The 25,302-nt window shown below is 42.8% G+C and overlaps 1 protein-coding gene across 1 annotated transcript; it reads left to right on the plus strand.

Moving 5' to 3' along the window:
• Positions 1–24,701, plus strand: mdfic (MyoD family inhibitor domain containing). Its single transcript, XM_080491879.1, has 5 exons — positions 1–329; positions 598–761; positions 3,961–4,071; positions 17,573–17,962; positions 22,490–24,701. The coding sequence occupies exons 2-5, from the start codon at positions 668–670 to the stop codon at positions 22,738–22,740; spliced, it is 846 nt and encodes a 281-aa protein (XP_080348005.1). The 5' UTR covers positions 1–329; positions 598–667; the 3' UTR covers positions 22,741–24,701.
• The last annotated feature ends 601 nt before the right edge of the window (positions 24,702–25,302 follow it).

The following is a 25,302-nucleotide window of genomic DNA, read 5'->3' on the forward strand; positions in this document are numbered from 1 at the left end:
GCCGCCGAGGGAAGCGAAGGGGAGCGGAGAGGCTCCGCTGGCTGCAGGAATCCGGATATGATGAAAATGTTTCAGACTCAGTAAACTGCCGAGCGTCGAAGGAGCGTCGAAGGATTTGTTTGTTATTATCATCATCCTTGTTGATAGTTTCTCTGCGCGTCAACGGCAACACACAACCTGGACGCGGGGACCGCCACGGGGAAAGTTTTGTGGGTGAAACTTTGTTGGGACTTTTGTCTCGTGCTGCGAACGTGTCGGAGGGGGGAAAGAAGGAGAGGAAGGATGGGAACGAGTCACATTTGAAGCGAGCGAGTTGACATGTTTGAAAGGTACGTGAACGCCTCATAAACAAAACTGAGCAAAAGTCACCTTTTTCACCTAATTTTACGGGTGAATTAAAAAGTGGCACGTGGAAGGTTTCAACAGGTTTCTGTAAATAAAACCACAGAGAAGGGAAATTTCCACCAAGTCTTTTTTTTTTTTTTTTCGACGTCACTTTCTTAAGTAAAGATTTAGTTAGTTTTTTTTTTAGTTTTTTTTTTTTAACTTTGTGTCTTGAGCGCTGAGTGCTGATGGTGAGACTTGTGGTTTTCACAGAGCCGAGGGCTGAGGAAAGGGAAGAAGTTGGTTGCTGCTGCGTGTGTGTTCCCGTAAAGACGCCTGTCTCATGTCCAAGGAGACCGTCCTTCCTCCGGACGGGCCGGCGGGGCCTGCGAGGGGCCCCGGGCCGGAGACCAAGCCCCTGCTGTCACCCCCACACGGTAAGGTAAAACTCGAATCACCTGCATGTGACACGGAAGGTCAACACTCTTGTTTCAATGACAGAAGAAAAGTGAACCGGTTGACCTGCAACAGTCCAATCTGACGTGACGTCTTAAAGTCACGTGATTTCAGCTCGCGTGGTGATTAAAAATAAAGAAAGAAATCTCTGCAGGTCCATAAGCTGTAAATAGCTTCAGGCGTTGTTGTGTTTATTGTGATGACCCAGTATACATTCACAACAAACATTTGATTGTTGTCCAGTATTTTGGAAGTTGTCGGATTATTTATATAAACATGTGGATCAGGGGTGTCCAAGCTCGGTCCTGGAGGGCCAGCGTCCTGGAGGGTGTAGCTCTCTCCCAGTTGCAGCACACCTGATTGCAATGAAGGGCTCGTTATTGGGCTTTATCACAACCTTGGTGATGACACCATCCTTAGATTCTGGTATGCCGAAGCAGGGAGAGAACTAAAACGTGCAGGACACCGGCCCTCCAGGACCGACTTTGGACCTCCTTGCTGTCGAGTTTTTCAATGGATTAACACGTATAAGTTTCTCGCCAATACCCCCGAAACAAGAAATCTGTCCCAATACCGCTCTTTTCACGATATCGGCGGACAGGATTTATTGATCCTGGCTGTATCAAAAAAACAAAATGCAGATATCTCAGGTCTTAAGAGGATTTAACAGGAAGAGTCTTACGTCACTTTGTATGTACCAGGAAAGAAATACAACAATGGACTCCCAACATGTTCACTGCATTTCTGAAGTGCATGTAAACGCATCAGTGCCGATTATTACAACTGGGTGAGTACCCCCAGTTATTGGATTTTTATGATCATGAAACGGCTGCATTATTTTCTTCTAACAGCCTACATGCTAAAGCAGAGGTATAAACATGCAGCCTAAGGCCTACTACATTGACTGGAATTAGTTTTTTTTTTCTTTAAAGAAGAAGCAGCTTTTTGTGATTTTAATAAATCATGAGTAAGAATAGAGGAAGTATTGAACCAGGACTGAACAGCAAATGGCAGCAACGCTCATTAGCATCAGCGCTATACTATAAGACAGACTTTTATGTAAATAAGCAGGCGAGCAGTTTCTAATTTAAATTATCTGGTTCTTCATGTTAAAGTTTGTTAAAAGTGCTTGAAATCTGCCGATTGAAACATGTAAACATTTGCATATTTTGCACGGAAAACCGGGAGAAACTTAAGAGTTTTCTCTAGTTTTAGTGTTATATGCTAATTCATTCAGTGGTCAGGCCCAGTTGAGATCAACTTGTGCTGTATGTGGCCCCTAGTCCTACTGGGCCAATTACTAACAGGTCTCACCAAGTGATTGGCAAACGTTACTTCATGTTGACCCTGTCTGTCCATGTTCCACACACTTTTTCCATGTTCAGGTCGTAAGTGCTGGAGCTTATCCCGGCTGACACAGGGTACACTCTGTACAGGACACTGCTGTTCATTTGTATTCCTGAATGTTTTATACAAAAACAGCTGCATATTATACCTTTAGGCACTCCGAGTAGCCCTGAGAAATCTCTGCTGTATAATGCAAGGGTTCATGTGTACATGGAGTTCTCGCTTGTAAATGTTTATGGAATGTTTTTTTATTTTTTTGTTTGTTTCTTTTTTTCCATGCTGCCGGTGAAGTAGTAATGAAGCGGGGCTATAAATATCAGTGACATATTCAGCGGTCGTGTGGTCAATCAAACGAGAGAACCGGTTTAAAAAGAGAATATATAGGGAATAAGTGTGTGAATGCATTAAGTGATTACTGGCACATATCAGCGTTTATCAGTCTGCTTGGGACAATCTCGGGCCTTGTCTTTTTAAATTATATTCATGCGACTATTAGTGTACATCAGTATCTGTGCTCCAGTGTTAAGCCTTGATAATGTTTGTGCTTTTTTCCTCAATAAAGTCTGAAGAAACGCCCTGGTGACTATTAACAGCAACCACAGCCAATTATAGTTTTTAATTAACTTTCTAGTTGCCCCTAAGATTATCACATGTAAAATAAGCTTACCCCCACACCCCCTTTTTCATTTTTCTTCAAACAAGCAATGAACCGTTAACCATCCTATTTATACCAGGCATCATTATGGCTCTGTCAAAAAATAGTAAAGTAGGACAAAGTAAGCAATGACTGCAGCTGCCGGATTGTGAATGGATTTTCGCTGGACCTTCAAAGGGACTTGCAGTTAAGACTAGATTTCCCCTCTCAAGGGACTGTGGATGTACTGAGAACAGGCCAATTTATTTCTAACTGTGATCACTAAATACTGCGATGCATCACGCCGCACCGCTGCCGCTATCATACATCAGCTCCGAGCTGAGATATGTGCCATATCTGTCGAGAGCTTGTGGCCTGCACCCATCCGTTCCACTGCCCCATCGATCACTGCTTACAAACACAAGGGGTTGTAGCCCCGGAGCAGAGCGTTGGTAAACGTAATTGTAAGCTTTGCTGAATCACTCTTCACCCATTTTTCTTCAGGATCACGGCAAGGTTAGCTCTACCTTCCACTGGTATGGTACTGAGGAACTTTGAGGGAAAATTTTAGGCCACGAGCAGACGTCTGGCACCAAACCAGTGAATAAAGTCATTGTGGAAGGTTTGCTTATTGAACAAAAGCAGCAGTGTGCAATGAGTGAAACGTCAGCAAGGCTTGAAGTTAGGAAGCCCGGCTCAAGAGAGGGATGAGTGAAAGTGTCTCTCGTGTGTGTTTCTGTGCAGCTATCAGGCCGGGAGTTTTTTTGCCCACATACTTTTTCCAATTTAGATGAATGCAGCCTTTATGGCAGTAAAAGACGCTTGGCAGGTAGAGCACACCCGGGAGCTGAAGGAGAGAAAATGAGATCCAGAGCTCTGGCAAGGCCTTCACCTGAACTGCCCCACCATGTTGTGCAGTTTGCCAGTTTTTTTTCTGGCAGAAATAGGCAGAGTGGCCCAATGCACCTATGGCTCATCCAGCTGTCCCTGATATTTTGTCCTCTGTGGCGAGCCCTTCTCTCAAAGTTTACAACTGGAAAAACGGCTGTAATACACAGTAATTTAGAGGAGCTCAACCTGTATTCGGATCGAGTTAAATCAAACAACGAAAGCCACGATAATTTGTTGAGTCACCTTGTATGCACCAGGTTTATTTTTCTTTCTTTTTTTTGTTAAACGTTAAATTCTTGTCACCCTAGATGCTTGCGACACGGAATCATCGGGAAGAACGCCATCGCTAAGGAAACCAGCCGCTGAAGGACGAAGTCACGTGCCAGGGGAGAAGCCTAATTATCGGGGGCCCGTAAGAAGTAAGTTTTCACGACTCGGGAGGGCCGTGGGTGGACATTTCTGCGTAATGATAAACAACAGTGAGGCGTTTAATTGCAGCAAGTGATGGTGAACTTTTACCGCAGTAAGTGTTTATTTAGCATTCAGATGATGATAGCTTCAAGAGTTTTGTGAACACGCTGCACCTGTCAGGAGCAGGAGCTGCCGTGACGGTTGCTCTGTCTGCACATGTGCAGCAGGGTCAGTTGGCCAACTTAAATATTGGCTTCAGTGTGACCAATTATAGTAATATCAAGATAATACCATGGTCTGAGCGGTAACATGCGTGCTCTCTTATTCTCCCGTCACGACCAAGCCTTGGCTCGGCTCGGCTTTCCATTTTTCTCTCTCCTTCCAAAGCCTCAGCCCTGTGTTTTGGAAGTGGGGAAATCCTGTTTGTGGTTCTGGCAGTGGCTGTTCTTTACACACTGATTGAACCTTCAGCCGCAGTGTTTTTTTTATCCCTCGCTAAACGTTTACCTATTTGAGTTAAAAGGTGCCGACAGCCTCTTCTCAAAAAGTGTTTTTTTTTTTTTTGTTCTGTATTGTCTTTAAACCTTGTCGTGGTGCCGTTTTCACATCTTTACAGATGGCTTTTAATTCCCCCAACAATCTGTCATACCAAGAGCATGTGTTTTAGATTTCAAAGTACTGGTTGACTTTTTTTCGCTGGCTCTTTCTAATCAGTTCTTTTTTTTTTTTTTCCAACTTAAGAAACTTTGTGAACCTGAATTGAAACTCCTGACCTAATCACATTGTTTTATGCAAATGCGATGCACAGCGAGGTTTTACAAAACAATTATTTGCCAGTGAGCTGCTCGAGTTATTAGCAGGTCTAATTAAACCTAGATGCACTTTAGTTGGGTAATTTCACTTGATACGGAGAAATGGATTGCAGGTCACAAAAGCTCGGGGTAAACGCTTTGTGTATGTGTGTTTCATTGTTCCTAAGAAGACCGAGATGTGACAACATAGGCTAATAGCAGCTGATTGCTTCCATCCATGAAAGTGCCAAGCAATAATAAGGATCGTGTTTTCATTTGACACAGTTCTTGACAGCAGTTCTTTTGTTTCTGTGTTGTTAACTTTTCCAGGGCGCCTTTTCATGCCTTAAAAAAAAAAAAAAAAAAGTATTTAGACTTAATGACTTGCTGGTGGCTTGTTTACTGAAGTAGCGTTTAAAAGTGGGGGAAAAAAAAAAAAAAAAGAATTTCTGTCAGGAGGTCTTTCTAGCTTGGCAGGTGTTTGGTGTATTGCACTTCTGGAGGGAGCCACGCTCCGCTTTCATCTGAACAGATAAGCCCTTGTGACAACAGTTTTGCGTTGTAATTGATGTCGCTCCCGTCAGCATCCACACACCAAGTGTCTCTTTTGGCGACAGCATACACACACACACACACACACACACACACACTGGCAAAGAAACCATTGCGCTGGTATGCTATTGTGGGAACATAAACATAAAGTAGCCACTTTAAGTGGAAAAAAAAAGGAAGAAGTTGAAAGTTTTTGCCTTCATAATCTCTTTGAAAGTTTCATGTAAAAATGTCTGTTTGTGGTTAAACAAGGAAATTCATTCAGGGCGTCTGAGATTAACCCATTTATGTCACAGCCCCTTACAATCTCACTGTGATTTGGTTTTGTTTGGGGGGACCACTGTGCTCGCTTTCAGGGGTAATTGAGAGCCCTCCTCGCTGCAGAAACAGGAAATCAATAAGAAATCATCTGCCTGCCTACATCCCAGTGTGCACCCCCATGTGATTTAAAGCCTGTGTACAATATGTATACTGTGACTTTTGACAACAAGGGGAAGTGCATTGAATTGTTGTAATAACAGCACAGATCCCATTTCAGTCATGAATGTACTGTTTTGACAAGTTGATGTTTTAAATCATCGAGTTCCGATAAAGCAGGAACGTAAACATGGGTGGTGGTTTTGTAACAATTCTAATGTGTCGCTTGGTGCTTTGAATGTCCACAGACCACAGCCATGTTGTCACGGTGTGCACTCTTTCAGTTTCAGCCACCCAGAGCCATGGCGACGTATGCTTGTCGATCGCGTACTCTTTTCTTTGCAGCGATGGCGCTTTTTACTTCTTTTGGACCCATTCACACCATGTGTTTTGGGTGATCCGATTAACTACTCGAGTTCGAGTTCGGGCTCGTCACCGGTGATCAGCTGTCCAGAAACGCACGTTAATGCCAGGTGTAAATGTGACCTTTGACTTCCAGATCAGGATCCGGTGCCGAGCTCTCATCCTGATTCAGTCTAAATACTCTGTATACATGAAGGCGTGACACATCACACTATCCGGGTGTGTTAGTCCTTGAAAAACAATTCACATGTATTTTTAATGTCCAGTTTCACTCGTATTAACGCGATAATGTTTTTTGAGGTGTCTTTTAAGTACAATGAGTCTTGAGCCCTGACCAAATAGTTACTTCAATTGTACACCTCGGTGGTGTGTTAGACAAAAATATACAATTGTTCCCTTCTTGTGAGGCCTTTGAGGGAACAGTTGGTCTGTGGTGCAGCCATCCTGAGCAAAGGCGGGAGAATCTTGTGGGGGAGACTGACATTCCTCAAGAGAACGTTCTGCGTTTTCAGCTGGTATCTCTTCCAAACGGCCTCGCCCCTCCAGCCTTTACCTTGAAATAAATTGCTATCACCCAGGCACCAGTTTTAGGAGTTTAATCATTGCATTATTCACCAGATTCTCAAATACATTTTTTTTTTTTAATGCATCCGTGGTTGATAAAGACGACCTTACTAGCTTCTGAAGAGCAGGTCTGTTTTTTTTTTATCTCAGGAAAATTCTGTAGTGAGAAAGGAAGGTCAAATAACATGACTCTCCATTTTTTTATAGAAAGACATAAGTCTGGCCTTTGTGTGAATCTCTGATTTGACTCTTTAGTGGCACACCTTCAAGGTGATTACCTGTGTGCAGAATTGACCTTTCGGAAGTGAATTTTGTGACCTCTAATAAAAGCAGTTAAAGGGATTGTTTAATGGGGTAGTGTCACCTGCTTTGACCCGCCTCGCAGACAAGATTCACCAATCCAGATTTATATACAAAATTATAAAGTTTTTCAGTACTAGACAGCTGGTGGAATTTTGTTAAGATAAAACAAAAGGGCAAGTGCTTCTTCATCATAATTTTCATCATCAGTGCTGAAATATTTTTGCTTCCTAAGTGTTGAATCAACATTCTCAGACTGTCACACTTTGGCTGGTATATCTAGCAAAGTGCCTTAAGTACTTTCATACTTTTTAACCTTTTATGTCAGTTTTTTTCTTTTCCCTTGATGTTTTTTTTTTTTTAAGCACAAGAACTGCATGGTGATTGTTGTTATGCAAGATTCATATCTTTATTGTAATCCTCCGAGCCCTGTCTCTGCAGAAATAATATGTCTAAAGCATAGACCTATTATAAACTGAACCGTAATTTTCAAGTGATTACTTAGCAGTGGGTCATGGAATCAAAAACTGTATAAATAGGGTGAAATGCTAGTGTAGGGGTTGATTAAAATGGCCATTGTAATTCTACCTCTGTTGTAATTATTTTCTCATTGTCTTGGTGGAGATAGATTTCATATGGGAAATTTCAAGTGTGTTAATTAGCATATTTTACCCAAAGTACCCTGGACTATTCACTGTTAATTTTTTTTGAAGATATTCAAAATACTTGAGCCACATGATTAGATATGCATACCTCAATTTGTGGACTGCAGCCTTTCAAGTGCACGCTCGACACAGCGCAACATATATGGAGTTTGTGGAAAGAATTTGGGTTTTCAGAGAAATAATTTCAAATTGTTTTAACACCAACTGACCTTTGGGTTTAAGTGGTTATTGTTAAGCAGATATCTACGCGAGGGCAAGAAAGACCGAGAAGCTTTAATTTAATGAAAGAAGCAAAACCACAAGATAAAAATATTGCTCCCAGAAGATCACATAATAACAGAAATGATTGCAGTAGTTAAAGGTGGCAGTTCAACATTTAACTTCTTGGCTAATACAGTCACAGATTGTTTGCGAGTGTTTCATGTGCATTTAAAAAAAATAAATAAAAAATGTACAGAGCTTTGTAACGATTTATACTGTAGAAGAACCTTAGTATTGAGTCCAGGTAAATAGTCTCCCATCTGTTCTTGTGCATTTTTTGGAATTTCAGTAGATGGACCTTCTGTTTCTTGTCTGTCTTTATCCACCCAGCCTGTTTAGCTCCAGTAAGGTAGGTGGGCTGTTTGGCTTGTTTATCATATCACTAACCAGTGCTCTATATGACGGCGTCGGTGCCTTTCAGCAGCTGCTCGCAGAGACGGGGCAGAGGGGGAAAAAAAATAAAAAAATCATCCAGTTCAAATGAGAGCAGCGCAGGGGGGATTACTTGGCCTCTAACAGGGTTTTGGCTCCAACATTAAGGTTAAAACCCTTTTCTATTACTTGGATCTCTGCTGATGTTGCCCTCGCTAGCCCTGAACCCCTCGAGCTTCCAACTCCTTGCCCCCTTCGTGTTTGCAGGTTCAGTGCCTCCTCTGCTAGGTCATTCTGTCAAGCCCTCCTGATCAGCGGAGGGTGACCGGGGACCAGGGGCTGGCTCCCGTCCAGACGCGCAGACAGCCACAGCTGACACAACCAGCACCACGACGAACCCCCTCCCCACCTGCCTCCCTTCTCTTTCAGGCTAGAGCTAAAATCGATACGGGCGTCTCTGTGTTTTAAAAGCCACTCAGAGGCAGACGAGCACCTCTGTCCCAAAGGCTGATCTCTCAGCTTAAGGCCTTGATTGGCATCCCGAAGATGCGAGGCGCTGACCCACAGCTGTCCCATTAGCAGAGGGTTAATGCTGAGATTGATACTGAGCAAATAAAGGAACTAGGTGTGGGGGTATTTTGATAGACTGTCTATCCCCTCTCTGACCCACAGTCAGACCTCAGCTGAATTTGGGCTCTTAAGAAGCAGTAGATGTACTGCCAGGTCCTCATTTCTGCGTTCGGTATTGACTGCGCGAGTGGATCATCCGAGAGAAGCACACAAAATCTATTTGGTGTGTGGAGTCGCCTGCTGTTTTGCATCCGTCTGTCTTTTGTGAATGTCTTTGAGTGCAAGTGTGCGCATGCGCACGTCTGTGAGCTTGCCGTTGAATTTCAAACAAGTGAGCTTCCTGTGGAACTACAACTTCAGCGAGGAGATTTTGAAGCCGGCGGAATATTTGAGTCATCGATGTAACTGAAACTGAAAATACCCCCATTCCCTCCCTCTCCTCCACCCTCCCGCTCACTCCAGCTCTGTTGCTTCATTTCTTTTTTTTTTTTTTTTTTTTTTTTTGTTTTGAGTCGTCGGCGAGGAGAGGGTGGAGCACGTTTTCAGAGTATGAAGCCTGGCAGCTCCCTCAGGCCTGCTCTGAGTCACGTCATAATTGATCTTTCTAGAAATTGTGGTAGCTAGCCGTGTAAAGTCTAAATCCGTGCAAGATGTGCAGCTTTTTAAAGACACTACAGTTGTGCATTCGGCTGCCTTTACACTCCACTCGTTCTCCCCTCTTGGATGGTACGAAACAGATGAAGATAAATGAAAGACATTTGACAAAGCTTAATGCAGAAACAGGATCGTACGAATTCATCTCAGAAATATGGAGAGGTAGATACTAAGGCACCGTTTAGAGCCTCTCGCAGCACATGAGTTGTAAGGTTTTGAACACTCCTTGTGCTCTGCCGCATTAGCAGCACTCAAATTAGCACCGTGCCAAATTCCACACAGGAGTGGAGACCAGAGACTTCTCTGGCCGGAGCTCGGGAGTGGGAGGAAAGGGGGGGAAGAGGGGGAGGGAGGGCTGGCTGGCTGAAGGCGAATGCCTGTCCGTCTGTGTGATTCATGTAAAGAGAAACTGGCATCTCATTGTGAGTTTCAATGATTTAGATTGCAGTCAAACATATTAATCTGTGAAAATATTCCATTTTTAAATCAAAGAATAATTGATGCCACCCTCCTCCTCCCCCCTGCACCTCACCATCACAGCTTCCCCCTTCTTGCACATACCTCGCTGAGAGGTTTACTTCGTCAAATTAGGCTCTTGTCTTTCAAGATGCCTTTGCTACTGTAAAATGTAATTAAGCCGAACAAGGTCCGAGGGGGTTATTTTTAGCACTCAATCAGCAGCAAAATTTGAAATGAGTAAAATCCACAAATATCCTGCTTCTCGTTCTGTTGGACAGAAGCTGCAGCAGCAGTGGTGGAAGTGGGTGAGGTGTGTGTGATGGAAATGATATTAAGTGATGTCTTCAAGTGTCACTTCCCCTTCAGATACGTTGGAGGAGTCAAATCTGAATGGCTGTCACAACGAATTAAAAAAAAAAAAAAAAAAAAAAAAGCGCTATAAATAAGCTGTGTGAAATTCGGACAACCGGTTGAGAACTACCCACCCACTGTGCTGCAATGGAGCAGAAAAACAGACCAAAATGTGATCTTTCCTGTTTAAATGAGATGCAACACAATATGATCAGCCTTGACAGGTGAAGACAGTTAATAGAGTTCTGTTGCCAGCTACCATAACACACACCCACACACACACACACACACACACACACACAGAGCGTGTCACTCCTGCTGATGAGGATCCAATATCAGAGCAGGTAATTTAGCTTTCTTCAGCAGTCATCATCATCATCATCCGCATGGCCGTCATCATCACCATTTTATCTTAGATAAACACAAAACACTGTGTGCATGTTGGACAAAGTGACAGGGCCTGGATGGCTGCGTGATGTCCAGCTGTCGTCTTTTTTGTGTGTATTTGGTGGAACAAGTGACATTTCTGTTAGCCCGTGTCAGGTCGCCATCCACTCTGTGTAAACGCTCCCGACAAGACCACTGACTTTTACATGACACCCACATTGTCAAAATGTGGGGAATCAAATTTTCTTATCAAATGCAAGAGTCCTCGCTTGCTGTTTAACACTGCCAATTCACTCCTATTCCGCACCACTGACATGCAGCTAAAGTTTTCGGCAGGTGTAATGTAAGGCTACTTATCCATCGTGTGTTGCCAGAACAAATAGTCCCACAAGTGATGGCGTGGCCTCCGCAGGGCTTTGGTTTTAACATTACAAAATCTGTGTGGGTTTAGGAATTGAACCAGACTGTATCCAAAGAGTATCTTTGACTCGTTTTTAAAATAAAACAACCTCCATGTAAATTTCTTTAAAATTGTGCGAGTGTGCTCAGAGGAACCGATGTAAGCTTGAAGAAAAAGCGCGGTCACACCAAATACTGATATCTCTCCCTTTAATTCACTTTTAAAATGTTGACAAAGTGGTAGAAATAAACTAATAACATACTGCGTTTTGAAAGCCTCTCAAAACGCCAACCTTAAAATTAGGATATTGTTGTTGTGAGGAGACATCTGAATGTTGATTCTCGCTTGTGTGTTGCTTTCCAACTCTTCCTCTGAGACAATAAAGAAAGTCCTTGTACGGGAGTTTAGAAGGTCAAACGGTAAACGAGGCTTTGATATGCCCAAGGAAATTTTCAATCAGAGCCCTTTTGTAATAACATTCAGTGTACTATTTTCCTCTCTCTATGTGTGTCCCTCTCACTCTCTCCGCAGTATAATTCCCCTGGTTTTGCGTCTATAAATATGGACAGGGAAGATGTATAATTTCTAATGAGAAAATATATCCCTTTGGATTGAAAGGCAGGGGCTGCTCCACACACTGCTGTTTGTTAGGAGGAGAGATGATACCTCAGGCTGTTTTGGCAGAGGGAGGGAGGGGGGGGGGGGGGGGGGGGGTGGTGGTGGTAAGAGGAGCCTGGCTAGGTCATTGCACATTTACAAATTAGCATTTCAATCATGCAGGTACATGGCCAGTCGAGCAGAAAATATACATGTTTTTCTAATATGAGGCACAAAAAAGATAAACAAAACACTGACCGTGTTAGTAGAATTAGCATTTCAGAGCTAACTGCCACTGTGTATTCTGCCTGTTTCTGTTTGAGGCTAATACACTTAAATTAAAGGTGCGCGTTCCACTCCCCTATTCCATTCAGTGTTAACGTACAGACTCGCAGCATTGTGTAATAATGGCTATTAGGAGATGAATACAAGATCGATTGTGGTGTTTATTTGGTGGGAATGATGTGACATTTGAATAACTCTATGCTCGCCTATGATGGGCATTCTAATAAGCCTGGGCAAACACCTTTCGTCTCTCTTCTCCCCGTTTCTCTCTGTCTCAGGGGCATTAATATTAAAAAGGACTGAGCTTTAGAAACACAGAGATTGCGTGATTGTTCAATCCGCTCTATGCCTTACCTGCGACTCCTGATGTAGCGGTGTGCAAATGAGTATCTTTATACTGCCCTGTTTGACCTTTTGTGTTATATTTTCATGTTCCCGACTATTTTAGAATTCTTGTTTATACAGCTGTGTTTCAGTTGACATGCATGTATGCATATTTCTTCGAGGTGTGTGTGTGTGTGTGTTTTCTCTCGCATGAGTGTGAGATATCCAGTAGACGTATATGCGCTCTTCCTTCTCTTCCCCATGTCTTTTGGGTGCAATTTCCAGTTCCCTCCTGTAGGACCTATTTTCCGTGACAAAAATGGAGGTGTTTATATGCTCAGTTTTACATACAGAGCGTTCCCCCTGCACAGCTCTGCCGCAGCTCCAGCACTCTCCAGGCACTCTGCTGCTTGGTCCCTGGGTGGCGCAGCCACTGAAGACTCTGTGACAAATGGCAATTATATTTGTGTGTTCTTCATGAATCCATCAAACACTGGCCTTTTAAAAATGCTCCCCAGATATTTGAGGCTGTCAGCTACTAGTAGCTGGGACCAAATTGGGATGCTGCTTAGACAGTCAAGAACCACTCACCCCCTAGTTTCCCCTGTGATGTGTGTGACAGCGTGTGTAGGGGAATACCATGTTTTATTCAACTACAAATGTACACTCTCAACAGTTGTTGATGTGCTAGAAATAGGGCAGTTATAAGTCCAATTTGAAGTGTGTATGCGCGTGTGTCCAGCGTGTGTTCCCTCCAAAACATGGTGTTTTAATGCAACCTGTCAGCTCGTGTGCATTCGGTTATCTCAGGACACCTTCCCTTTTATTTTTCTCCAGGCTTGTTGCCACTGCACAACTTGCCGGGATTAGTTAATATCAAATTCTGATGCTGGTTGTGTTTCCTGCTGAGTTATGGGGCCGATGTGGTGGTGCAGTTTCATTGTTACGCTGTAAAGGATTTATTAACGGGCTCAGCTCTTATTTGCATAAATCAGTTTCATCTTTCGACGTGGAATCAGATGGTATGTTCGCAAACTTTCTGACACTAGTATATCACCTAGAAAGTATGAAGTCTAGCGTTGTGTGAGGCCAAAGTGTAAGACGTTTCCCGCACGCCTGTAGACTTCATTAGATGGTCAACAACAATTAATTAGCATATTTTAATGCACTTGTTAATTAACATTTTATTCTGAAATCAATTAAAAAAACAACAAGCATTTAAAATATAATGACTCATTTACCAATGGGTCAACTAATCAATTCCATCGTCAATTATTTAGGTGACAAAATACTCATCAATTGTAGCCCTATTGCCATTTAATAGCACATATTGGACATTCATGTTAAAAGGTTTTAATGCCTTCAGTCGTACCAGTCTTATTAGCTCAATTCTGACAGACCTTAAAGAGTATTTCTGCCTTTTCTCATTATCTCTCCATTTGTCTTACGGTGACTGTACAAGTCTGTCATTGCCATCTTTGACAGTAACGTCATTATTATGATCAATGATTATGAATATTACTACATCGTGTCCATTAATCTCGGTCACCATTTTATCAGCGGGATAAAAATAAAGACTATTGAAGAACCTGCCATTAAACTGCACCACTTCTAAGCCTTGAACTACCTTTTAGAGCTTTACAATGTGTCACAAACAGAGTCACCATTACTGTGCTGTGGTTTTTGCCTTGTGGTTTCCTAATAACTATTTATACTTTGGCAAACTGAAGCCCGACTTCCTCCAAAGGAAAGGTAATTAATTATACTTCCCAGTCTACTATTGTGCATGGACTCGTGTTTGCTTGTGAGACTCTGTTTGGCCAGTTTGCTTATTCTAACTGGGGTAAAAATGACTGGCATTATGTGAGATACTTGAAGCGAGCTAGGAAACTTTGCTCCAGGGTTTGCTATGTTGTTACTGCCTTCAAACTTTCAAACACGTAAATGAAAAGTGAGTCATGCTATGTTTGTGTGTTTATGGAGTCTTGACAGAATGAGTTTGGAGCAGTTCGTCATTGCTTGCAGATGGGATTTTCCCCCATTGACCTTATTAATTTCAGACTGTGCTTTTGATGTTTATACATCAGAGAATGTAGCTCAACAAGAGGAAACCAACGATGTGGAACAATGCGACGGCGTTGAGTTAAATTTTTTTGTATTTGGCTTCTGTTTATTTTTTGAGCAGAAAATTACAATTTTAACAGTGTAATTTGTTCCATCGGAAAAAAACCCTGTACATTTCAGTCCTGTTGCCTGGTGCTTCTTGTTGCCTAAAACAGTTGTTGGATGACTGACTTGACTTAACTGATTCAGAAATAAAAACACTGGGCCGTATACGTCATCCAGTTCAAGCTGACTGACTTTTTTTCACATCTTCATTCTCCAACAAAGTTCACAAGGATTGTATTTGTACTTTTTAAAATTTTTCAAGGTGAATTTGTTGTGTGCAGCATTGTGACTGTTTTCACTGGGCTTGAACAAATGGAAAAGGTCTGGAGTGAATTTGTGAAGCAGAAATAAAAAATGACCGCTATTTATTTTATTATATGACAGCTCATGGGTTGGAATTATTGCCTTTAAAACCTGCCTAGAAAATACAAACATAAATGCAAGATCAGAATCTATTAAACAATTGTGTGATAGGAAATATTGTGTCGAGTGTGGCTCTGGCTCTCACAGACGCAGGACTACAATTGTAGTTAACGGTAAAAACAGTGTAATAGATAAGGACAATAATGTTGCCTCGTGCATAAACGGTCACTCACATGTCTGTTGAGCATGTGACCTATGTGAACTGTTTCATTGGGAGTAATTGTGGGTCTTGGTGTCTTCTCCAAGACCATTTTGAGACATGAACAGGGCACAATGGGGATTGGACCACCAACCATTAGATTGAAAGTTGATCCTACTTTACATACTGCGCCTCGGTTGCTCCAAAAGGTATATATGCACAAATTCAACATGAGTTGATGGTTAATAACAGCTGGATTCAAGTTTGCTTCTTTAGTGGTTCTTTTGTTTTCTTCAACTTAGTAGTCAAACATTCTCGTCACGTGCGAGGGCCACACTTAATATAACCTTTCTAAAGCGTTCATATTCTGTTGAATATATCTCCGTCCATCCTAGTAAGGATTGACTGTTTTTATTTTGTAAACCTGTCTGGCTGGAATAAAAAGATGAAATAATGGACCGTACATAATATTAAAGATGTCAGCTGTCGGGTGTAAAACTGAAGGAGAGCAACAAACGCAGCCTTCTCCGAGCCTCCTTGTTAAGCTTTCGCCTCTACCCACACTGGCATGGGCAGGCTGCAAAGCTTTTGTCTTTTGGAGGAGAAAATCCATCAACCTGGCCTTAAATCACTGCATAATGAATTCTATCGTGTGCTACCCAGTTGTCTAATTCAAATTGCATGGATTCCTGATCCCTAAAGTCTATATTTGTTTATCGGAGCAGCATGCAGAAGCCTGAATGAGGAGAAGGCAAAACCCAGTGTGTGTATTTAATTGCTTTGTTTTACATCCACATTCACGTCCGGCCTCTCCCAGGGTGATGTGTTGTTAAAAAGCGCGAGGCCTGATTCCCACACTCACTCTCCCACCCTTGTTAACTGTAATTGCGCTTGTTGGTGCACTGACAGAGCGAAAATAAGAGATGGAAAGAAATTACCAGCATCATATTAAGCTCTATGTTTGGATCCACTTTGGAAAAAAAAAAAAAATGTTGATTTGTGGACAGCTGCGAAACACTTGTGCCACACAGCTGCTAACTAAGCCAGAGTTGAAGCTTGGTCGCGAAGACAATGTGTCTTCCACGTATAGAAAGGAAGTAATAAACAGAGGGAAAGGAAGAATCAGTATGGTTCGCACAGAGAAACTTAAGAAGAGATGAATAATTCAGAAAATCTGGCAGCGTGTGCACATGCACCGCAGCTCTGATGTGGAGGGAAGGTAATGCAGGAGTAAGTCCCAGTAGAGCTGAATGTGCAGGTGTTCCTCTCAGGAAAATGCCACCTCCTTTGCTCACTCACATCCTTCCCCTTCTTTCTTATCAGACAGGTCGCTGTCTCCTGACTTTCTGTCGCTGTCACACATGCACTTAGAAAAACTAGTTGAGGCCATCTCTGAGCTTTCAGAGAGGAGGAGATCATTACCATTGCAGACAGCAGCCATTTTGTATATGTACACTATCACAGGCAGTCTTTCCCTTTCTTGCAGTTTTAATCTCCCTTTCCCCGCGCTGATCTGAACTCACACGAGGTACCGCTCGCACAAATGTCTGTCTGCCTTAAGCAATGGCTTTTGTGATCCTGTCACATATAAGGTTCCTCTGTCATTCCCGGGCGGAGATGTTCGCCATATGATCGATATTATCATGTTGGGAAATGGTGGCGCGTTTTGCCGAGAGTGGATTCGCACAGAAAGGTGTGTCTCAATTACTGGGTTCGGCTGGCGAGAACCAAACATCACAGGCTACCGCGACTTCTTACGTGAATGAGATATATGATGTGTAAGGTGCAGGGAGTGCAGACAAAGTTGTCACTCAGCTGAAATAAAGTTAAGTTAAAGGAATCCACAACTCCTTCTCTACTGGTAAAATAGACTCTTTGAACACAAAGTAACTTAGTAAAGTAAATGGCTACTTGTTTTTTTTCTTCCTTTTCTTGCATTCAGTTCTTTTGTAGTGACGTGTATTTAGACATTTTCTTGGGATGTTCCCACTTCACTAAACAAAAGAAAAATCTGTTGGACTGGACTTAAAAAGGAAAATTTAACACAAAAGTATTGTTCTACCAGTATCCCTGGAATTGTCTTGTGTATTTAAGGTCCTCTGATCCTTTTATCACAATCTTCAACAACCATATAGGATTTTAACTGCTGCTGAATTGGAGGACTCTGGAGGTTATCATTTTGCATTCCTGCACAGTGTATTTGAGCTCAATGCATTCTATAGAGGTAAAAAACAAAACAAGAACAGTCCCTCCAGCATTTAGTCTGTCCTTAAACGTTGAACTTCTGGGAAACTTTAACATAAAAAATACATAAAAGTGGCTCAATTTAAAAATGTCACGCTTTACCTTCAAATACTGATCATTAGTGTTTAAACTGTATTTAATGAACACTTTTTTATAGCTTATGTTAAATTTGTTTTTTTTCAAGAAACCATTTTGAAAATGGAATCTCTTCTGTCTCACTAGCTCAGCCCAAGTCTGGAGCGGATTCTAAGCCGGTCCCTTCAGAGCCTGCCGACGGAGGCGCCACAAAGGACCAAAATGGCTTTCGTCACAGCAGCACTGGCACAACCGCGCTGAGTAACGGCAATGGAATCCACCCTGGCGTCGGGGCAGAGGCCAGGCGCACGTGCTCCTGCGGTGCCAACGTCAGTGCTGGAACCACGGGCGGACTTGGTGCCGGCCCAAAACCAGGGGGGGCGGCACCGACGACGGAACAGCCCAGGAAGCAGCCATCCATGCCGGTGTCGCAGCGGGTGCAGAGGAAGCTGAGGTCCAGCTTGTCGGTCAACAGCGACAGCAGCCGACGCAGCAAAGGCAGTTCAACTGGGTCGCAGAAGCCTCCTTTACCGGAAGGTGAGTGTCTGATCAGAGTAACGGTGAGGAACTGACACCTGTACACACTCATGCTCATACTAACCTCTCCAACGCTTCATTACTGGCATGATTGTCTCTGCATCTTACCCTTTTCTGGATCCCCTTGTCTGTAGCTTGAGTGACATGTTTGTTTGACCATTGCAGTAATTTGTCAAATGAAATGGGAGTTGGTTCTCAGTTTTATCAAATATGAATACTTTGTCTGATCAGAAGCCAAAATGCCTCATCGAATAATCTCTAACCTGCAGTGAACGCGGGATACCATCAAACAAAATGGAAGCCACAAAATGATACCTTGGCAGGTATTGATAATAAATTCTTCCCGTCTCTCACCTTTTAATGATGGCAGTGCATGACCTCTCATATTTATCACTCCCGTCAAGCAAATGATGTCTTATCTCGCTCCCGTGGCTTTTATTTTCTTTAACAACAAGTCAGAGAGTCTGTTTGCCGTGCAGGGAAGCCGTCACGTTGTCAGGTGCAAGGCTGAGGTGAGTCCAGTAATGAAGGCACTTTGCCGGTCCCTTTCCGTTGGGTAGATAGGTGTGACCACCTAACAAGGCTTGAGAGCATGGGGTGCCTATTAAAAGTCGTGACCAGCCTTCCCCGGGCCCCACACGGCCCCTCACACCTCCGTAGGCCCTTTTTGGCTCTTGATACATCCCGTCAGCACTGCCTTGGCCCTCATTAACAGGGCCCCGTCGCTTCCCTGCTCCGACCGCTGTGCTCTGTGGCTGTGCATGTATTTGCGGACTTGCTTGTGTTTTCCCTCGTTCCTCCCCTGCACGGCTTTAGACATGCTTCTTTAAAGTGGACGGGGCCGCCCCCACTTACTCGAACCAAGGTCTTTGCTCTTTGGGCTTTTTATGTGTGCATTTGCTCCAAGGTGAGTAAGAAGATTAAGATGCGCTTTTATGTGTTTTTAAAAGATTCACAATGGTCAGGCCGAGATATAAGTTTAAATGAAAGAGAAAAGTGGGCTGTCAGATCTTTATTTGATGATGTTTTTCTTGAAGTGCGCGTCAGATCGAAACGCGCGTCAACAAAACAAGAAGGCAAGCGCGCATCCTCGACACTCGGCGGGGATGAAGGTGGGATGCATCCACCAGAGATATTCCGCACGCATCATGTTTTCAGCATCCTAATTGGTAAAGAACAGAAAAGAGCGGGCGCCGGGGAGAGAAAATAAAAAATAAAACAGCCGCTCAACAAGACTCATTATGGCTTTTGTGTTGCTTATTTGCAGATGCGAGAGCTCTCAGAATCAATATGTTCGCTCTCAACTATTTATTTCCCCCCGGAAAACAGCCAAGCTGTTGTGTTTGAATGTTTACATGGATTAACATAATCTGTTTGCCTGTGAAATTAGCCTCCTAAACAGTCCCCTGAACACAGGAAATAAAAGGCGTAAGCTAGCAGGAGCTAGCTCTGGGGATTCTGTTGTATTCTGTGTTTCTTGGCACATGCCGTTGGCACCGTAGCCAATCCGCGATAACAGCACCGCTTCAGAGGAGTCATTCACCGCGCTGCCTTTTGTTCGTTGCGGTGGGTTGTCCCAACTCTTTTCATCCAGTTTGTGTTTGTGTTAATTGTGTGTAATCAATTAAGGCCTTCAAGCGGCTTGAGCCTCATTTGGAGATTTCAGGCCAAGGCTGTAAGCACAGCCATAAGCCTTTGCCAAAGCCAGAAAGCCTAGATGTGTGGGTGTGTGTTTTGTAAGCTTCACTCCTTGAGTCTGACTTTTCCCTCAGTCATGCATTATAAACAGACCTGCTTTCATGTGCATGTGGTGGACCTTCACTATCCATCCCACATCCTCTGCCCTCTTTACCCATGTGTGCCTTCTGTGCATTCCCATGGCCACCAAGGCTTTGTCTGATCAGTCTCCCTCTCTTTATCTTTGACTGACTAGCTATCTCGCCCTCTCTCTCTCTCCCTCTTTGTGAGTTTGAATGTTTTGCACAGCTTGCTGCTCTGAGGCCCATCCAGCTTGTTTTGTGTCATGCCGCTCCCTTCTTTTTTTTTGATGTTGGCTTTCCAGATGTCTCACACTATTTCCTCAGAGGCGCCGGACGCTGTTTTTGGCCTGCAAACTCTGGGCTTCATCTCCGCTCACTGACATTAAACAGGAGCATTGTCAGTGTATGCTGTTCGGTCTGTCTGTTGGTTGGTTTCACTCCGTCTCTGTCTGCCTTTCTGTCCGTCTCTCTGTGTTTTCATGGAGATGTGCCTTCCGTCCAGCTCTCTTGTGTACAGTATACGACCCCCGCCTCCTCATTCCCCTCCTCCCTGTTGGCTTCTGTAAGATCCAGACTAATCGCTGGTGTTGAATTATACATCCAAGTGAATACTTGAGCTGGCTGGCCATTGCTTAATGCCTATGTACTGTGTTTGTATCGTATTCACAGCGTGCTGTTACATTCTCAATGCTGGCATGGCTATACCCTCTGGGTCCTTCAGAGTTTGTTAGGCTGAACTTTGAGGTTTTGTGCATGGAGCTGTGGTCGAGCTGAACTCATCGCTCTCACTGGCATTTTGTAACACTCTGATGGCAGAGCACTACTGTGGATGCCAGTATAAAATGTGTTAGAAGTTTTGATATGCCAGTATGAATCAAATCCACAATCTGCCCGAAAGCAGTTTACTGCATGCTCACCCCAGATGTTCAATAGTGAAGGGTTTATTCTCATGAATCTTCCATCACTGCTAATGTTATGGCCTCCGATAAGGATAATAAGATGCATTCAAACTTCAGGCACCCTCACAGACACACGTACGCACATGCTCCCCCGTTTCATGTTCCCTCCGCTATCTTGTTTGTATCGCAGTCAGCGAGTGCTTCTGGTCAGCTCTGCAGGCCTTACCACTGCAAAATTAGGAAGAGAGAGAGAGAGAGAGAGAAAAAACCTCTACTTTGATTAATCAAACATGAGCATTCAGCGGCCCTCAGCTTCCCATTCCGTCCTCCACACTCTCCTCCTTTCGCTTTCCCTCTAACCCAATCAGTAACAGCCCCTTCTGACAGCTCAAGATGGGGTGATGAAAGTTATGCAAATGTGCCCTGTTTGTAATGCTATTTTTCTGCATCCATCCACATCATGTCTTTTTAATACTGCAAAGCTGCGGCGCAGCTCTGGTCTCGCTTCAAAAGGGAGACGGCCGCGTGTTCCGGCGACTTGCATTCAACAACACAAGTTCCAGAGCGGGGGGACGTCTTGATTAAAGACAACATAAAGTGTGTGCATTCATCTTGTGTTTGTGTCTGTGGGCTGCATATGTGCTCAAGTAGAAGTGATCAGTGATGCGCATCTAAAATGTCATGCATTAGCTGCATCCTGTAATATACCAAATTAAACTTTCATTAAGATGGAAAAAGTCACTTCAGCGACAACCAGTTGTAGAGATGCAATCTTTGCTTTGGGTTTTCACATTGCAAAACTGACGACGACAAAACACTCACGAGCATGTTTTTACAATCTGAAAAGGGGAAATTAAATTTGCTACAATTGGCGAGTGAGGAAGTAGAATCAAAGCTCCCCAAAGGTTTATATCCTGCTAACTTCCTGGTGCACCTCCTCTCTGGCGGTCTTCCATCCACTGCTGCTGGTAACAAAGAACGACTTTTGAAGTAAAAAAAAAAAACAAAAGTCATGCAAAAGTTTTGTCAGCGAAAAGAAAATCTTGTACGCAATAACAAGATGAGGCTAATCCCATATTTGACGATCTGATGAACTCACTTTATTTCAAACCTATATTGAAGGGGAAAAAAAACCCAATGCAAATTTACTCCTGAGAAATAAAAATAGTTACAAATACTATCACATAATACCACAAACAAACTCTCAGAGGAAGTTTCTGAGCAAAACTTATTTATAACGTATTTATGCAAAGTCGATGCTCTTTCAAACCAGCGGTTTAATGATTCGTGTCGCTCATTTAATGCATTTAGAAGCACGTTTATGCTGGTTAATAGGCGCATTAGTAACTTGACGGTAATCTCTCGTTTGCTGCGAAACAACATGTGGAAACTTGCCACCGGGCACACGGAGAGGGTCTGGGACAAGGTTAGATGTTAATCAGAGGTGTGAGCGTTGCCGGCATTAATTTACCTATTTGTCAGGGAGAGACTCTTGGACTTTGCTAATCATCTTTGTTTGATCAACCCAGCAGTTTGCATGATAATGCCACAATTATTTAACAGTGTGTTAATCAAAACTGCGGGGGACGAATTCGCTCCTCTGAATTCTCTTATTTTCCTCGGGGCCCCCCTGCCTCGGTGGCCATCACCCCTTTGCAACGCACTTCCTCTGCTCCAATCGTCGGCCTGCTGTGCATGCCTCATTCACCCGCTCACGCTATTTCCCTCATTTTGGTCAAAAATTTATTTGGATTTGTTCACAGAATTAATTTTTTTTTTGTGTGTTTCTTTTTTGTTTTCGCAATAATTTTAATCCATTTTTATTTCATTCACACCCCAACCCGTCCCGTACTCTGACACGGACCCAGACTGCTGCGTTCACTGCATCCTGGCCTGCCTTTTCTGCGAGTTCCTGACTCTTTGCAACATGGTGGTGGCCCAGGCCTCATGCGGCGCTTGCACGTCAGAGGCTTGCTGCTGCTGCTGCTGCACCGAAGACCTGGGCGATGACTGCAACTGCCCCTGTGACATGGACTGCGGCATCATGGATGCCTGCTGCGAATCCTCGGATTGCCTCGAAATCTGCATGGAGTGCTGCGGCATATGCTTCCCCACATAGGGGAACCTGCGTTTGGCGTGGACCAGGTTGTCTCTGCAGGAGATAAGTGGACCCGGGACGAAAATTTGAAAATATTGAAGGAAACTGCTGCTGCTGTCGTCACTTTGAATTCAGCAACAGACAGAAAAGTGTGTGTGTCCGTGAGTGCGTGATGATTGACATACGTGCTCACGGAGGTCTATTTCCTCTTTTTTTTTCCATGTGAAGCAGTATGGTGAGATCGTGTAAAGCATGCTTTGAAAGATGTATTTTGACACTGGGCTTCTCCATCAAACTCAGCTCAGCAGGGGTCTTTAGGTAACTCCAGATATATGGACCTGTCAGTTAAGCCTTCAGTTTATTGTAAGTATTATATCCGGCGAGGAAAAATATTGTCACAGACTGTCTTAAAAGTTTGTTTGATACATCTGGAATGCTGTCTAATTGTATTTCATCCTGCCTCTTTTTAGATGACTTGATGACAAACATTGTTAAACACACACACATTCCACACACTCCACAGCATTTAACTTGTTTTTATTTTTCCAGCATGTTTCTTCGATGCTCCACATCTGAGGTTGCAGTCTTCATACTGTACAACACTGTAAAAGGGTTATGTGTTGATTCATACATATCTAATTTTCGACAGTTTTGCAACAAATACTTCCATTCCAGACATATCTACTGTAGCACTGTAAAACTGGTGAAATATTTGAAGGTGAATCACATCTGCTCTCTGACACAAAAAGGTAAGACCATAGTAGGAACTTTACTCTGTAGGATTTATAGAAACCAATTATTACTGAAAATAATTGCACAAAATCACTGAGAACCATGTAATTGTTTGGAAAAATTACTTGGTGAAACTGTTTTGTTTTTTTTCACTAAAGAAAATCATCTCAGGCTTTTGATTTGCCGGTATTTGAAGCCTCGGGTTTACTGGAAATACAGTGAAAGTACTCACGATTCCCGATCAGCTCGCTGTATGGTATTCCACATAGATATAAACAATTTGCACAGCTTATGTCTTGTATTTTCATAAGAGCCTCCTCCCTTTAATGTCTGCCTGTAGGCTTTGTCAGCTGCATATAAGGGTTCTCTGTGTGCAGTTTTTACATACAGTACATACTGTGGAAGTGTGACTAGTTGAACTGCACTCCGTTTCCCTGGGCTGTGATAAAGAATTGAAGAAAAAAAAAAACCATGCTGACCCTTGTTGCCATATAAGCGGCTTTTGGGTATCAAGCCCACTGACTCACAATAAAAAAAGAAAAAAAAAAAAAGGAATCATGAGCTGTCATGTAGAAATTGTAAACCAATGCAGGGTAAAGGCAGTTTTCTTTTCCTTTTTTCCCTGTTCTTTAATTCTGTGTATCACTAAACGACTTTGTGGTGAATCACCAGCAAGAGTCACTTGCTTGTCTCGGGGATCCGCTTTGATGTTGTTTAAGAGATGATACTTAACGCTGGCCCTCATTAGCACTGCTTACTGAATGGTAACAAAAAAAAAAAATGTCCCTTCCTAAAGCCATCAAAGATAATGTGCTGTCATGTACAGCCCATCTTAATAGTGCACTGTTAAGTGCATAAGAAGGTTGGATAGGCGCCTCTTCAGCAGATAATGTGCAAAAAGTAAACCTCATTTTCATGTTTATGATTAACTCAAACACAAGTTTGTTACGGGCTAAAGAGTGTCAAGAAAACACTATATAGATAATGTGAAGAATCTAAAAGAAAAATGTCTTATAAATAGTAGTCTTCTATAATTGTGCTTCGATTCGCTGTGCCTGAAATATGATCCTCCTTATTTTCATCTTGATGCATCATTGCTTATCTTAGAGTTTACAGCTCATGTTATTAGTTTTGTACATTATCTTAAATATCAAAGAGAACTGTTTTTATAAATAAAACATTTATTAAAAATGATTGTTCTTTGTTGATTTTTTTTTGTTTTTTAAATAAACTTGCTTGTCTCCATTTCATCATGATTCAAACACATCTCTAATCCTGTACATGAGTCACAGTGTGTGTGGTTAAAATGGAAACTTGACAAAGTGACCAAGTATCCCTAAAGAATCTGAGCTATTCTTTGCCCATGTTGGACATCAGCTGGGAGGTCCTTTTTCTGTGAAGTATGAGCTTTTTTGGAAGCGGAGGTTTCTCCCTGGCACTTTACCCATACTCTGCCTGACTGACTGTGGAAACATGCCCTTTGATGGCAAAATGGGGTTTTTTGCAGACTTGTTCTGCACCTATGCCACCCGTGAGCAACAGTCTACCCAATGCAATTTTCTTAATTTCTAATAATAGGGAAAGATTTCAAATGACTTGTTCAGTTGATCAGCGTTCATGGAGAAACTTTTAGATCTTTTCATGACATCACAATACTTATCAAAATCAAAGTGAACTTCAACACCTCAATGTCATGGGTTGAAGTAAGATGTAATTTCACCTGATACATAAAACTAGAAGTCCTGATTTTTATGTGTTTGAATGTGCGGTGAATGGCTCTGTGCTGACTTCTTTCATGTGATTTTGTGGATTTATGAAGAAGAATGACTTCGAATTAGTGATATGATAGGT

This window comes from Lipophrys pholis, assembly GCF_963383615.2.
Source record: "Lipophrys pholis genome assembly, chromosome: 22".
In the NCBI taxonomy this organism is placed as follows: Eukaryota; Metazoa; Chordata; class Actinopteri; order Blenniiformes; family Blenniidae; genus Lipophrys; species Lipophrys pholis.

What these genes read in the sequence shown, in the direction of transcription:
- mdfic (XM_080491879.1), top strand. Translation starts at nt 668, where the DNA reads ATGTCCAAGGAGACCGTCCTTCCTCCGGACGGGCCGGCGGGGCCTGCG. An exon ending in TTATCGGGGGCCCGTAAGAA is followed by an intron (nt 4,072 to 17,572) that starts GTAAGTTTTCAC and finishes CTGTCTCACTAG; the next exon opens with CTCAGCCCAAGTCTGGAGCG. An exon ending in GAAGCCTCCTTTACCGGAAG is followed by an intron (nt 17,963 to 22,489) that starts GTGAGTGTCTGA and finishes ACACGGACCCAG; the next exon opens with ACTGCTGCGTTCACTGCATC.